General features: G+C 35.7%; 1 protein-coding gene across 1 annotated transcript; it reads left to right on the forward strand.

The window, feature by feature from the left end:
- The first annotated feature begins 15,151 nt into the window (after positions 1 to 15,151).
- LOC110037132 (sialyltransferase-like protein 1) lies at positions 15,152 to 16,681 on the forward strand. The gene has a single exon (XM_020741715.1). The coding sequence runs from the start codon at positions 15,420 to 15,422 to the stop codon at positions 16,506 to 16,508; it is 1,089 nt and encodes a 362-aa protein (XP_020597374.1). The 5' UTR covers positions 15,152 to 15,419; the 3' UTR covers positions 16,509 to 16,681.
- The last annotated feature ends 434 nt before the right edge of the window (positions 16,682 to 17,115 follow it).

A 17,115-nucleotide genomic window follows, 5' to 3' on the forward strand; every position in this document is an offset into this window, starting at 1 on the left:
CTATCTTGACATGCAAGATTTATTGAAAAATAGGAAAAACGATGGGCGTTACCAAGTATAGAAAAAAACTAAACATGAGGGGCGTTACGATTTTTTATTTTTCTTAATGTTGATTGTTTGCCGAGCTAAAATTTTACTATTGAAATATTTTGATATGAGAGTCAAAAAAAAAATATATGGATATTAAGTAATTAAAAAATTATAAATTTATTAAAGTTTAGTCAATATATATTGTTGGTGGTGTCGGACGATTCACGCCAATAGAATAATAATTGTTTTGTTTTTTCCAAAATAAAACAAAAATAAGCAGAATGAGACATCTTGGTTTTTCACATAAAAAATTCTGAAAATGCAATAAAAATCATAGGGTATGGCTCGATTTAAATAATTCACTATATGATTGTAAGTACACAAGTATGCTCTTCTATTTAATTAGAGAATGTGGAATTACAATGTCGATATACAACATTAGTTTGGTAATAACAGTTGTAATGTGTCACAAAGTCCATAGTCGATTGTTAGGAAAGTATTAACTCATCATGGATGTTGTAGATGGTGGTTGTTGCACTGGTTGGTCTAAAAGTCGTAGTTGAAAGCTGTGGTAGTAGTTAGTCATAGGGGTTATAGATGATTGTTTCAGGAGCATTAGTTTGCCACATAGATCGTAGTAGAGAGCTGTAGGAGTTGCGATACATGTGGGTCATAGTTGGTTACAAAGGTCGCAATGGGGAGCTGCAATAGCAATCGTAGGTCATAGAAGCTGAGAGTTGAGAGCTGCATGAGCTATAGAATGCATAGATCATAGTTGGTTAAGTCGATCATAGTGTTGAGCAGCTATAAAGTCTGTAGGTCATAGAGGCCAAAGTTGAGAGATAGTTGAGTTGTGGACCACGTAGGTTGCAATTAGTCATATTGGCATGGTAGTGAGATGTGATAACTCCCATAGACCATAAAGGTCGGTGTTTGAAGTTGCATGAGTCATGGACCACGTAGCATGTAGCTGGTCATGTATGACGTAGTGGTAAGCTATAGTAACGTTTGTAGGCCACATAAGCTTGATTTGGGAGTTGCATGAGTCATTGTCACATATACCGTAATTAGTCACATAGGTTGTAGTGGTGGCTTGTGATAACACATGTAAGCCACAGAGATTGAGGTCAGAATCCGCATGAGTTGTGAGCAACATAGGTTGTAGTTGGTCACATAAGTAGTTGTGGTGAGTTGTGATAAAGTCTGCAGGTCACAAGGCCAGAGTTAGAAGTTGCATGTGTTGTGGACCTTGTGGTTGTAGTTGGTCATGTTGGCCTTAATGGTAGATGTAATAACATTTGAATGTCACAATGGACGAATTTGGGAGCGGCAAGAGGAGAGAACTTCAATAGTCCGAAAAATGCCACCATATTCTGAGTATAGTGGTTGTGAGTAGTTATTATTATGAGTTACATCGTATTCAGTGTGTATTGTTGCATTGTATGTGAGGTGTGCATTACGTGGCATTCAGGGCATTGCTACCTAATCTTTGAAGTGTGTTATTACCCCATATTTGGCGTGTGTTGCTCCGTAGGATGATTCTTTACTCAGCAAGCTTAGTCGTTACTCTGCACAGTGCTTTAGTGTTCTGCAACATACGTCATAACTTCGTAAGGGATTTGTTGCAATGAACAGGGGGCGGTCGATAGTGAGTTAAGGGGGTGGTTGATGTTGGTCGGTAATAACATGAACAAGAAACATTCGTCAGGCCTTCGGTGCATGACAACATTGGAATTCAGCTCCTTCTTCTCTTGATCCAGCTCTAGCTTCAGCACTTCTTCCACCGTCCTCAGCTTCAGTCCATATCCCCCTTCATGGAGTAAGGCTTTATTTATAGAGTATGAGAGTAGCTTCCTTATAAATAAGAAAGAAATCTGGATCACTCCATCGAACTACTTTGAGAGATTTTCTCAATTATACTGTGTTTTCCAAACATTTGAGCGCCTCAACGATGACAAAATTAAGTGATATTTCGACTCATTGGATTGGCTCGTCTAGCCACTCAATTTGATTGTTATTTAGTCAAATTCATAATCCCTTTGACATTCTAAATAGGCATCATAAGCTTCCAAAAAGTGGCTTAAAACTTGAGCTTAACCTGATTAAACTCGAATTGTATTATTTTTTGTATTGTTCGGTTCGTCTTGTCAAGCGTGTCAATTTGACTATAAATATGCTAAAATTGGAGTTCTTGATGGTTTTTAAATCGATTTTGATTATTACTTGCTAAAAAAATACTTCAACATTTGTGCACAATGCCCTAAGATTCGTGTTAGATAACAAAATAAAGATCTAACTCTAGCTCCACCTCTTCTCCATCCTCGACTGTAGTCCACACCCTCTTGATGATAGAGGTAAGGCTTTATTTATAAAGTACAAGAGTGGGTTTCCTATAAAATAAGAAAAGAATTCATACCACTCCATCAGACTACCCGAAGGAACTGCCTCAATCGGATTGTATTTTTCGGACATTTGAGTGTCTTAAAGATGTTAGAATTGAGTGATTTTAGTCTCATTAGACTCGTCTTATTGAGACACTAAATTTGACTATCATCTTTGTCAGATTTGGAATCAATTTGATCTTTCAATAAGACACCAAAAACCTGCAATTGTGGCTTACCAACTTTGATTCATACCTGATTTTACTCATATTAGGTAAATTTTTGTGTCGTTGGGTTCGTCTCGTCAAATCGATCAATTTGACTATAAGCTTGTTGAAATAGGAGTTCTTAATAATTTTAAAGCTGGCCTTAAATGTTTCTTTGCTAAAAATGCTACGAGATTTGTAGTATAAATGCGTATTCGAGCGCGTGTATGATGGTTAGCTCAAAATAAGGAAAACATCCTCATCAATAGATAATTTTTTTTTCTATATAGGTTAATTAAACCTAACATGGGTAAGGCTTAACTAGTTTTATTATGTCTAATTAGGGTTATACCTAATTGATTTTAGGATAAATTAAGCCTAATGTAAGTAAGGCTTAATGTGGTTAATTAGGTCTAATTAGAGTTAGACCAAATTTAGTTTAAATTGAATTAAGTCTGAAATAAGTAAAGCTTAATGTGGTTAATTAGGTATAATTAGAGTTAAAATGAATTGAGTTTAGGTTAAGTAAGGTCTAATGTAAGTAAGGCTTAATGTAATTAATTAGGTCTAATTGAGATTTAGACCTAATTTGGGTTTGCTTGCCCTAAACTTAATGTTGTTAAGGTTTAAGAAGGTTAATTAGGTCTAATTTGGGATTTCGACCTAATTAGGGTTTGTTTGTCCTAAACTTAATGTTGTGTTAATTTAGGCTGTGAATTAAATCTAATCGATAGAGAAGATGTATTTCAATTATCTCAAATCCTAAAAAAATAAAATACTTGTTTTATTTTTGTGAGCCCCACAGGATTATCAAATGTTGACTTGGTCAAACAAAATTAACCAAAGATCCTTGAGTGAAGGACGTGTCTAGAAAAATATTTAGTCCGCTTCATCTTTCTCATTAAAAATGTAGAAAATATTTCGTCTGAACACCGCGCGTCCGTAAGGCCAATCATTGGGCGCTACGTCGCCATTCACCTTAGCGACGGGCTATGTAACGGTTGGTAGTTAGCCGTTCGGACGTACGGACGTTTAGACAAATTTTTTATTTTCCTAAAAATGTGATCAAAATGCGCAAAATAAATAGAAAAGTGAGATCACTATATTAAAAAAGTAATTAAGTTAAATAGAATTTAGATGAATCATTGGAATAATAAAGACTAGATATAATTCTAGAAAATATATAGAGGAATAAGGAATCTTATGAACCTATGGGTTATTTGGAGTAGAAATGAGTTGAAGTGAAGTTGCAGTTTAAAATAATTAATTTAAATCCTCAAGTAATTATTTTTTTATTTCTTAATTCGTTAGAAATAATTCTAAGAAAGTGGATTGACTAATGCAGACATTTTAAATGATTATATTTGAGAATATATATATATATATACTTTTATGGTTTCTAAGGTTAGATTTTTATCTATCAAAAAAATGATAAGATCAAAATAAGAAGAAAATATTCTGTTCGGACACCGCACGTCCGGACGGTCAATCGCAGACGGTCACATTGTCATATGCGTCAACGACAGGCGATATGGCCGCCGGTGATTGATCGTCCAGACTTATGGACGTCCAGACGGAATATTTTTTTTAATATAAAACATGACTAAAAAAGCCTCCCTATTTATGGAGAATATGGATTATACATTCAATTAAAAATATTTATGATTCTTAGGTGTCATCCACTTGAGTAAAAAGGCCCTCATTTGATGCTTTATATGATTACAATTATTTTTATTCACATTTTTAGTAGCTTGAACGATTTAACAATAGAATAAACACTTGAATCCATCTCATTATTTATGAAAAAAAAAAAGATTTAATTTATCTACCATGTTACTAAATATATCCTATAAAATAAAAATATTAATCTTAAAAGTTGTTAAATATATTCAGGAGAGAAATAATTATTTTAAAAATGAGTTCTAATGATTTTCAGATGACTATTTCACTCTTAATTTAAAGATTTTGGTAGTTATTTTGACACTTCTATAAACTCTGAGGCTAAACTGGCCTGTGTAAATAGTCATGAACTATTTTAGCACATCACTCAATAAATTTATGATATATATTCAAAAATATCAAATCATATAGTTTCTACCACAAAAAAAAAAAAATCAGCTCAGCATTACTTATGACATTTTCTTATGACATTTTATTCATTGCAATATTTGTATTACGACCAATAGAATTTTGAAAAATTAACATAAAATAGACTACAAAATTTTTATTCACATTTCTAAACAATTTTGTATTTAAATTCTTGAATCCTAATTGATATACTAACCATAAACTGACATGATCATAAAGAAATCTTAATACATTTTGAATTAGATAAAGTCCAGAGCAAAATTTAAGATCGTCTAAAATTTAATTTCAATATACATATCGTCACACTGAACATCTCAACAATACGAACCCAACGACATAATAAGTGATTTCTTCTGAGTCCAAATGAACTCAAATCAAACAATTGATGTATAATTAGAAGCTTCGAATAATTAATCAAGCAATCTTTGAATTTGGGATGCTTATAACTTATTCCAGTGACTCCATGAGAGGAATCCAACAAGCTTAAAATCATTCAATTCTAAGTATTTTAAGGCACTTAATCGCTAAAAGATTAATGCAATTAATCAACAAGGCTTCTCTCCTTCTGGAGTTTTTCACGTAAAAATATTGTCGTCTCTTACAACTTCCATTTGTGTGTATGACAATGATGGATGTTCATATTGCTATAACTTAATTTTCTTTGTTGTTGAGAATTTTTTGGTATGCAACACGAATACAGTCTATGTATTTAATAGTGATGTTTCTAGAAGGAAAAAGCTCACGAGCCAACGATTGAATCAATAGCTTGAACCAAGCTTGAATCAATAGCTAATTGAGCTTGGCTTACAAACTGACTCAAGTTCTTACAAATATTCAAACATCATTTTGTTCGCGGCATAACACATTTATGAATGTGTGCATGATAGTCTTTCTAAGTTTGAATATTACTATGAATAATAATTAATAATTCTTGTTGCCAACCTACAATATTGAGTACATTAAAAAGAACGACAAATAGCTTGAGCACAAGTTGAATATTTTCTTACAAATGAGATGATGATCTGATGACAATCATTTTCTCCCGCATAGAAAGGTCACGAGCTCGAAGCTCACTGATAAAAATAAAAAGTTAAATATTTATTCAAATAATGTACATTCAAGAATGCACGATCACAAAGTCTAGACCATAAAATAGTGGTAAACTCTAAAACAAAGCAAAGATGGAAATAGCTTCTTGAAATTTTGGGTATTTACATGGAAAAATAAATATTTACATGCTCGAATTTAATCGCCTTCATATGTACTTTATAAGAAGCATTTTTGAAAGAAACCAATTTCAAAAATATTAATTAAAATGAGGGTATCATATCTCAATTATAAATAAATTGGGTGATGCTAAAAGGACAAAAGAATTATAAATTCACTTAACTATTTAGGTGCACACACACGCGCGCACATACGTATTTTGAAGAATTTTGAATAAGAAACAATTCCAAAAAAGAATTCATGATTATCAAAGCTCCGATTTCATCAAAGTTATAATTGAACTGCACGTCTCGACAAGACGAACCAACAACTCTAAACTTGGTCCAACCCGGGTCTACTGAAGCCTAGGTCAAGCTGTTTAAGCGCAACTAGAGGCTTTGGAGGGTTGATTGAATGATAGAATAGATTACACGTAAGAACTCAAGTTATCTTTCTGTCAATCTCTTTTTTTTTATGTTTGTGTCGGATCTTCTTATATATATATATATATATATAAACAACTTGCTAGTTTTTGCCTGCTCTCTCAAAGTTTGTTCGGAAAAGTTACAACTAATTAAAAGAATAGTTGTGAAGATGTTGAATGATAATATGATGCTCAAAAAACTGTGGTGACCATTATAATTTTCTTTTTTAAGTGAGAACTCAGCTAGAAAACTGTCACCGCACCTAACCTAGAGTAATGATAAAATGCATATTTCAACAACAACTTTAAAAAAAAAAAATTATCAAAACATAATTTATTCAAACAGGCTGCGAACCCTCAAATGCACTTCCACATATATCCTTAGAGAAATATCACATCAGTAACTCTCAACTAAACCGTGTCAACTCCCTAAATACCATTATAATAAAGTTACTTGCATAAAAATGCATGCTTCAACTGGGGACATTATTTGCCGAGGAAGGCATTAAGCAGACATCTCCGCTATATTTTATTTAAATTCTTAGCCAAGCAACATGGTCAAATCATAGAAATATTCAACCATCCTTTTTTGTTGGCTAAAAAAATAATTAATCTCATGTTAACTAATCCTGCCCTAATTGAGGATTAGCTTCAAATTATTTGATCTAATACTAATTATAGCCAAATATTTGGTGCGGTGGTGTTTTGAAAACGCACCTGGCCTGTTTGGGTAAACTGCATTTTGACAGCTTATGCGTTCTCAAAATGTCAAAAACAGTGTTTTCACACCGCACCTATCTAGATTCGGTGGGAAATTTCTGGCAGCAGTCTGACTTTTTCAAAAAAATAAAAATTTATAATAGTCATCGCACCTAAACTTATCAACAGATTATTTTTAATCAGCTTATCAGCAGATTATTCAATAAATTGCAGCTGCCGCAAACAGTTGCAGTGCCGCAAACAGATAGTTGGGATGGCTGCAAAATAATTTAAATGTATGCTTAAAATTGATAATTATCTCACAGAACAACTAATGCACTGAAAAAACCCTTTAAAAATGTACATGATGGTGCAGGTGATCAACTACCAAGCCCAACGCCACTTGCGTTTGTTAATTAAATTAATTTGTTAAGAAAATTAAATTAATTTGAAATGCAAATCAAAATTACATTAAACCCCAAACGTACCTCATAATTAAATCGTAATGTATTTCAAATGAGTCAGATTTAGCTGATTTTTAAATACATAGTAAAAATTCACATAGCCTTTGTTGAGCACCAGTTTTACTTTAAATTAAAGTTATTTTTATTTGAAGTAAAATAAACTTTTTTGAGAGATTCGCCGACCTATAGATCAGTCAGGGCAATTCACGGGAAAATAACCCGATAACTTCTGTGAAGTACTTGTCAGCCGACTAGAAATTTTCGGCAGAATAATAATTGACCAATCGTACATGATCTCAATTCCAGATGTCTAAATTTACCATGCACTTGGCTACATATGATTTGATTTTTTATTCTATGTATTTCTATAATTTAGTCATTTTTATAATACATATCATAATGCATGTTTATATATAAGACATTATTGATAGAGCATAATCATATAATATCTCAAATGTATATTATATGTTTTGGCATTAGAATCTCTTAAAGTTATTCATAGAATCTCTAAGTTTCTCTCTTTCTAAATTGCCTTGTTATTATTTGATTTCAGAGACTCTTCATTGTTCAAAAGGGTAAGACCTCATCCTTATAAATAGCTTCTAAAAAATATTACGCCGACACCTAGTGCATTTCTCTTCATTTTATTTTTATCTCTATTGAATCCAAATATGTTATGTGAGGCATGCCCAAAGATCCGAGCGAAGGGGACCAGAGGGCAAAAAAATAAAAGGAGACAGAGCGATAAAAAAGAAATGAAAAAACACACGCAAACTTGCCATGTAGGGGCGAACTGGGGCATCCCCTTGGCCAATTCTAGATGTGAAAATAGAGGTTATAGAGAGAAGGGGAGGGTATGGGTCTAGAGAGAATAGCCGAAAAACCCCCATTTACAAGCACTAGACCTCATATTTATAGAGGATAGAAGGTGATAAAATAGAAAAATTACAAATATGTTTCTACTTTAATAAGGGGGTTACAATATATCGTTATCTTTTTTTTTTTTACTTTTCGTATTTGTAACTAATTTAGGCGTCTTTTGATATTCCTAGATCCTTAAGTCGATGGGTTCTTGAGTGGGTCAACCAAGCTGGTGTCAGCCGGCTATATTGTCTTTGTGTCGGGCGGTCTTCGCCCTGCGAAACTAGTCGGCTTTGAGTATGATATCAGGTTGGCCCTAATGTGGCTCGTCATGTAGCCTATTTCTTGGTGATATTTAAGAGTAGTGTTGAGAGTGTGTAAAGTGATATTTGTGATGTTGTTTGGGTTAATTGTGGAAGATCATCTGCTTTAGGCCGATTTAGACAGATCTTCAATCAGTCGGCCTTAGGATGGCTAATCGTCTACAAGCTCTCCAGCCAGTTGACTTTATGAACATTAGCGTTTGATCCCGACCGTCAAACTAATTCGAGATTCGTGTTGGTCATTTTTGAATGTACAATGCCTAATTCATTTCTTCTTTTTGTTGTAGTGATTGTCAAAAATGTTGATCATCAAAAAGATTTTGATAAATCTTTTGCATTTCGAGCAATCTCATGATTTTGCAACTCCGTAGTGATTGTAAAATATTAAAAGTTTATTATTAAATATTGATTTATGGATAAATAAATAATTTGAATAAAAATGATTATCATTATGTACCTATCAATGCCATCAACCTCCAACTCTCTTGGCCATCATAAGACACAACCGCTATGTTTTAAGCTTAATTTTGGGTATGCTACCTCCAATAACTAAAATTAAGGCTACATCTGATTATTTTTCTCTTAACTTTTTATTAAAAAATATTTTTCAACTTGCTTGTTATAACATATTTATTTTGGCTCGAAGTAATATCAAAACTAGCCACAAATCAATTTCAAGCTGGAACGAATACAAATAACTCAATTGGAGCCAGCCAGTTTTAATTTTGAGACGGTTCAAGTTGATTTCAAGCTGAAACTGACCCATATAATTCAATTTTAGTCAACTCGTTTTAATCTCCAGCCAAATCGAGCTCATTTCGAGCTGAAACAGACCCAAATAACTCAATCTGAGCAGGACTGAGCTCGGTTCAATTTCGAACAGAGCTGGCTTGAAATCAAACATATGAGCCACAATTTGAGCCGATTCGAGGCAACCCCGGCTCAGATTGAAAACGAATAGCCAAAACCCCTAGTCCCTAGACACATAGATGCATCAATAACTATAAGCATACATTTTGATCTAATTTTGAATTAGCATGGGGGATACAAACCATATTTGATCTATAGATGAGTCATCATTGTTAATCACAGTCGTCATTAACTTGTACTAAACTATAAATTAGGTAATTATATTAATTAGTTAATCTATGGTTTGCTAGGCATTAGGAGAGGTTGGTTGCCTAGCTTTTTCCCTAAATATATATTAAATGATTGAATTTATTAAATTTTAAATTTTGATTGGATATGATTAAATATAAATATTAATTTCATATATAATTACAAGCCATCAATTGAATGATCATTTAGAATATTTCACCTAAAAACTTTATTCTAATGCGTTAATTATTTCCCTGGGAAACCATTGCCTTGAATAAAACTTGAGAAAAATGCACTTACTGGTGTAGGTCATCAGTTTGTCAGAGTACAAATCTATTAATTGTGAAGGAAAAATATGTAAAAAATATCTGAGAGATTTACATATCTACCGCTCCTAATATAAAAAAGACATTAAAATTTAGGGTCTGTTTGGCCAGCGACGAGTCACCGCAGTACAATTTTGTCAGTTTGGATAAACTGTATTTTGGTAGCTTTTTCAAAAAACTGCCGCTGAAATATTGTTTTCTCATCACTCATGACTAGGTGCGGTGACAGCTTTATAGCTCCGATCTGATTTTAAGAAAAAAAATTGTAATAGTCACCGCAGTTTTTTGAACATTATATTTTTATTCAGGAGTTTCAGGACAATTTTTTAATAAGTTACAGCTGACTCAATCAAATCCAATAAGTTACACCTCAAACTCATTAATTTCTTTTTGCTAAATTAGACAAAATATAAAAATAACTCCTACAATGGAGCACGGAAGAGAATGAATGTGGGGTATAATATATATTCTTTTCATAGAAATTTTGTTCAAAATTATTCAAAATGTAGAATATGAAGTTTACTTGAAATTATTTGTCAATTCAAACATAAAATTTAATTAAAAAAAATCTGAAATTTTCTTTAATTTAATTCATATTTTAATTGTGTAAAAATATGTACTTTAGTCGCATTAATATAGGTTTAATAATCATTAAATTCATCCAGAAATTTTTGCGGGAGACTGTTCGGATTCAAAATTTTTCTTTTTGGCGTAATACTTAGAAATAATCATGCATTAAATTCAAGAAATTTGCAGACATACCACAAAATTTTATGTATTTACAATGATAGATCCGAGAGATTGATCTTTATGTTTATAATATTTTGGTTTTATAAACTTATGTGTGGAAAGTTATATTTCACTTTGTACGTAAAAAAAATATTTCAGCACAAATCTCAAAGAAATCAAGCGAGTCATAGGACCCACATGAAGTAAATCAAAAGTTTGCACTTATTCTCCTTGCTCATACCAACCTGATGAAGTCCAACCCTCATGATTAGTGGTAGTCAACGATCCATTAGAAAGACACTCTGGCCGAATTTTCGCACGACTTTTAACTCGGGACCCCTTGAGGTAGACCAGACGGATGAAACAGTATGCCCAGATTAGTCTCTACCGGCTCTACCGACAACGACCGCTCGGGTCAAACACCCAACCGAATGGCCTTTTAAGTTCCCGACCAGATTAATACAAATTATCAAAAATACCCCTCGTTGGCCCTACACAAAGTGTAAATTGGTCAAACTCTTTCTTATAAATAGGAGTTTCATTTCATAAATAAATGTTACACAATTAATTGTTTCTTATTGTGTTCGCTTTACTTTATCACTCTTTTTAATGTTCTATTTCTTGGGTGTTTCTCCCGGGAAATTTTGAATTCAACATTCTAAAATATGCAATGAGTAAGGTAACGTGCCATTAACAAGAAGATGAACACAACGGTAAGAGGAAAACCATTAAAGATACATATGTAATGTGGAATGTATCAAAGAATTCATAGAGGAGTTTGTGTAGCGGAAATGTAGGAGTTAAGAACCCGAAAGCAAAGCAGATGTTGAGCCAGATTGCAGAGGTTCAGAGAGTTATCGCGGCCCTTGGAGGTGGATGTGCTTCTCAAGAGCGAAACCCCCCTTGAGAGGTGGTGCCGACACACAACGGCAGGAGACTGAACCATGGTCTGGTGTGGGTTGGAGATTCACAGTACTAGGATAGTCTTGGATCTGCACAGATGGAGAGATACTAGTTTTGGCTTATTGAGACCCCACACAACCGGAGAATGTGTTCTCTCTCCAGATTTTGGGAGATGAACCCCTGGAGACGTTTACACTTCTAGCAATAGAAGCTTGCAGGGGTTGATCAGATCCCAACAATCAACTCGCTTTGTTCTAGCCATCAATGTGATTGCTCAAGGTTTTGGATGCATTTAAATGCCTTATGTTCTTCACCACCTTGAGGTCATTGGCTCTAAGGTGGTTCAACTCGCTGTCAGTCGGAAGTATAAGCTACTTTTTCAGACTTTAGAAGATTTTTTCTGGAGTAGTTCACAAGCTCTCGTAGAACAACTGAGGTTCCGAAGATGTATGACCTTTTGACACCCTCCACTTGACTTCCATACACAGCGGTCCCCTCTGCAGTAGGGCTAACATTGAAAAATTTAGAGGACTACTTGAGAGTCGTGACAATTTGACAAGAGGAAGAAAAAAGAGCAAGATGCAAGAGAAAAATTGGAATGATATTGCGCGACTTTTTAACTTCACCAACTCTATTTATACGCATAGGGGAAGCTAAAGCACCGCGAGGGTACCATCGTCATTCACCACATAAAACCGCATAAAAGAATTCACATCAAACACATATAGTGAGATATAAAAATACAAATTTTTATTTCATAAACAAAATATGTACATTGTTGTCATCCAACTAAAATTTATCAGTCCAATAGAAAATACCTGATGAAATTATCATCCACTGCCTTAATAAAAAATAACCAAGTTGTTACAATTGATTAAACACTGGCTCATCCCTTAATCTAAACATATCTATCTATCTCAAAATGAGCTCGAAAGACTAAAAACAACTCCCAAACGAGTGAAGGGAAGGAAGTGTAGCCCTCTTGAAGTGTAGCTTCCCAAGCATGGATAGAGGCTACATCTTCCTCCAGCCACTCCAGGCTCTTCAGCCTTTCTATTTGTTCAAATCGTCATCGCTCCTTGTGAAGGGAAGGAAGATTGGCTTCCCGGACCAAGGCCTCCCCTATCACATGAAAACCAGTGTTCCATTGAACCGAACGATCCCGACATGCCATTTATCTCAGCATGGACCTCAAAATTACTCCCTGGTGGATCATCCGATTATCCTTTGACCTCAACGGATGCACGATCAATAGGCACCCCCACATGATCAGTGTGGCGCTCCATAGGAGGCGGGCTAACATTCACATCGTCGGAGGCCGGACCTATCACAGTGAGAAAAACGATGAAGCACAATATTTTGAGATAGATAAAAAGAGGTTCATAACAAATATGCATAATAAGTGCCCATCATCCTGTCCAGGTCCGACATGGCAAATGAGCAAGCTCCCTCATCGATCCTTTGTTCTTCTGAAAGAAGAGAATCAACAATCCCACACACATCAGCCGAGGAAGATTGGGAGCAATCACTTGGATAGTTGGACACATCAGTCAAAGGAAGATTGGGAGCCTCCTCCAACATCAATCCAACAGCTGATGCTGACCTTGACCCCTATGCCGGCAGAGATGAAATTTGGGCGAAAGCTGATAGGTCAACCGACCATTCCTCTGCACGGACTATGTCCATCGTCTGACGCTTCTGCACTCAATGATCACTCTCCTTCGTCCGTCCCCTTTCTGCAGGACGATCTTATAGTGAATCGGATGATCCTACCTGATCATTTGGTTCGGAAAGTTTCGCTCTTTTTACAGTCAGCTTCTTGCTCCTCTCAGCCTCGGAACAAAGTGTGACACTCTGTTTCAAGGCCTCAAAGGCCTTTCGCTTAGCTTCCTCACCAAATTTGACTAATTTGTGAGGACGATTGCTTGTCATAGCAAGAAATGAAGTCCAAACAACTCTTGCGAGAAGAAATACAAAGTTAAGTTTCTTCCTTCCCTTCATCCCTTTTTATAAAGATCTTGGCACAAAATGCAAGAAAAAGCTCAATTATTGCACAATTAATAATCAAGAATACAATTAAATTTTTAAAATGTAGGAATCTCTTATCCTTATTGTAGTTGTCCCTATCAAAGAGCAAGAAAATTGGAGAGCTTAATATGTACATAAAAAATATGTCAGCACAAATCTAAAAAAAAATCCAGCAATTGAGAAATAATACATGGCAAGCTAAGACCCACCTAGAGTAAATCGAGAGTCCGCTCATATTCTTTCGGCTCATACCAGCCCGACGAAGTCAAGCCCTTATGACAAGCGCCAGTCAATGATCCATTCAAAGGGTACTATGATCAAATCTTTCACACAACTTATACCTCAGGACCTCCGAGACAGACCAAACCGACAGGGGCAAAAGCAGCCTTTTTCTTTTTTAGCCGGGAAGAGTTTGGGTGGTTGGCATTATGTACCTAACGGCCAGCACCTAGAACACAACGTGGGAGGAACTAGAGAAATGGAGGGAAAAGTAATATTCCAGGAGGGGCCAAAGACTAATTTTGCCCTTCTATGTAAGTAAAAAACTAAATTTGAGAGGAGTCAATTGCCCTCCCTAAACAGTACTTGGGTCCGCCCCTGCATACGGATGAAATGATCCGCCCGGGTCAACCACTTGGATGAATGCCCTCTTATGCTCCCAACAATATTAATACAAATTATCAAAAATACACCTTTTTGATTCTGTTTTACCAGGGACCCATAGTGTAAATTGGTCAAACCCTTCCCTATAAATAAGAAGTTCATTTCATAAATAAAAGCTACGTAATTTCATTGTATCATGGTGCTCTCTCTTCTCTTTCTCTCTTTTACGCTCTATTCCACGAATGTGTCTCCCGGATAATATTAGATTCAACACACTTTAAAAAGGGTTATTAAAAGTAATATTTCAATGTAATATTAAAATTTTGAGTGCTATGCATGTAAATATAAAAGTTTTGGATGTTAGATTTGTAATTACAAAAGAATTGTGTGGTATGCATGTATATAATAGTTATAGAAGCATTTAAGTTGTTAAAATATATTTTCTAATTATTAAATGGCCGTAACATTTTCAAATTCTTGAGCTGTAATTGAGTGGTGATTGATTGGATTAGACACCAAAATTCATTTCGTTGAACAATTCCATTAACTAGCCCCAATTTTAAATTGTTTTATTAATCAAATGAATTTCAATTAAATATTATAAACTTAATATTACAAATGAAGATTTATATTCATATCACTCAATTCCTATTCATTTACGTACACATTTTTAGGAATGTTTACATATACACCTATCAATTCCTATGTATTGACATACATATCATTTATCAACTTATCTAAATACTTGGATGGTTAAATTACAAATATCAATATTTCGGGTGGTCTCCATGTAATTATCCCCATGTTCAAATCTGGAATGTAAATACATAAAAATTGGGGGGCTTGTGTGCAAATGCCCCATATCTATTCATCTATATAAGAGCCATTTTCTCATTACCTTAATCCAAAAAACAAATGCAACCAGAGCTCACCGCAGATTCACCGTTACTCCCTCTCCCGCGCTCGCGTCCAAATTAGGTCTCTTCTTCTTCCCCCCCTCCCTCCACATCTTCTGTTCGATGAAATGCGGAGCCAAACCAACTCTTAGCAATGAAGCTCTCCCTCTTCTTCTGCCTTCCCTTCTCCCTCATCCCTCTCCTCGCCATCCTGACCCTCCTCCGCTGCCGCTCCACCATCCGCCAGGCCTGCACCTATCAATTCACCCCCTCCGTCACCTCATTCTCATCCAACCCCACTCTCCTCCACCTTGCTTCTGACGATCCTTACTCGGAAGACGTGGTGAGCAAGGACGTCGACGCCACGTTCCCATCCTCCGGCGGCCGTCGCTCCCCGATTGTATGGCGCAATAGCGCCGCCGCGCTCCACCGTCCGGAGCTCCGGCGATCCCTCCTCGACTGGTGGCACAATCGACTATTTCAGCCGGAGATAATGTCGAATCTCACCGAACTCGTGAAAACCCCAATCGAAAAACACACCGGTAACTCAAACCCAAATCATCGGTACCCCTCCTGTGCCGTCGTGGGAAATAGCGGAATTCTACTCAATTCCAATCACGGCGATCTCATCGACGGCCACGATCTCGTGATCCGACTCAACAACGCTCGCATCCATGGCTTCCATCGCAACGTCGGATCCAAAACCAACCTCTCCTTCGTCAACAGCAACATTCTCCATCTATGCGCGAGAAGAGACGGCTGCTTCTGCCATCCGTACGGTGAGCACATCCCCATCATCATGTACATATGCCAGGCCATCCATTTCCTCGATTACGCGGCCTGCAATTCGTCGCACAAAGCTCCGTTGCTGATCACCGACATCCGATTCGACATGCTCTGTTCAAGAATCGTCAAGTACTATTCGGTGAAGAGGTTTGTGGAGATGAGCGGGAGATCAATGGAGGATTGGTCGAAATTTCACGATGAAAAGTGGTTTCATTACTCGTCGGGAATGCAGGCTGTGATGTTGGCTTTGGGGATTTGCGATCGAGTGAGTGTTTTCGGATTCGGGAAATCAGCGGAGGCGAAGCATCATTATTATACGAACCAGAAGGCGGAGCTAGATCTGCATGATTATGAGGCGGAGTATGAGCTTTACAGAGATCTGGTTGAGAGGCCGCAGGTAATACCGTTTTTACGGGATTCTGGTTTTATGGTTCCGCCTCTCGTGTTCTACCGTTAGATCATGATTCCGCTGAATCTTTTAAGGTTTATGAAATTTACAGGTTTTTTTTTTTTTTTTTGTTTATTTCCAATTATAGGAAACAGAATTTACTAGAAAATTGATCCATGATGCCATATGCCACGCGGCACTTTCAAGTGTAAAATTATTCCAATAGTTTGATTTTTTTTTTCGGGCAATTCACATTCATACGAAGTCATAATATATTTACATTGTCAACAGTTTGTTATTTTATATTGATGTTGAATCCTAATCTGTCCGCAGACCAGGGCCCAGAGATAAATCGTAGAGAGAACATGATAATTAGGGCTGTCGGAATGAATCGTTGTTCATGAACAACTCATGTTCGATTCATTAAAAAGTTCGTGCTCGGCTCGTTAAGAAGCTCGTGTTCCGCTTGTTAAAAATTTCATGTTTGATTCGTTTGCTAGGTTAAAGAGCTGAACACAAATACTTTTTTTTTATGCTCGATATATAAACGAGCCGAATACGAACAAAGATTTTTTCGTTCATGTTTGGGTCATTTGGGCTCGAAATAATGGTCATTGATTATATATATATATATATATATATATATATATATATTGATGAGATCTATTTGTAAAAA

Source organism: Phalaenopsis equestris, unplaced genomic scaffold (assembly GCF_001263595.1).
Source record: "Phalaenopsis equestris unplaced genomic scaffold, ASM126359v1 Scaffold000002, whole genome shotgun sequence".
Lineage (NCBI taxonomy): Eukaryota > Viridiplantae > Streptophyta > Magnoliopsida > Asparagales > Orchidaceae > Phalaenopsis > Phalaenopsis equestris.

What these genes read in the sequence shown, in the direction of transcription:
- LOC110037132 (XM_020741715.1), top strand. Translation starts at nt 15,420, where the DNA reads ATGAAGCTCTCCCTCTTCTTCTGCCTTCCCTTCTCCCTCATCCCTCTC.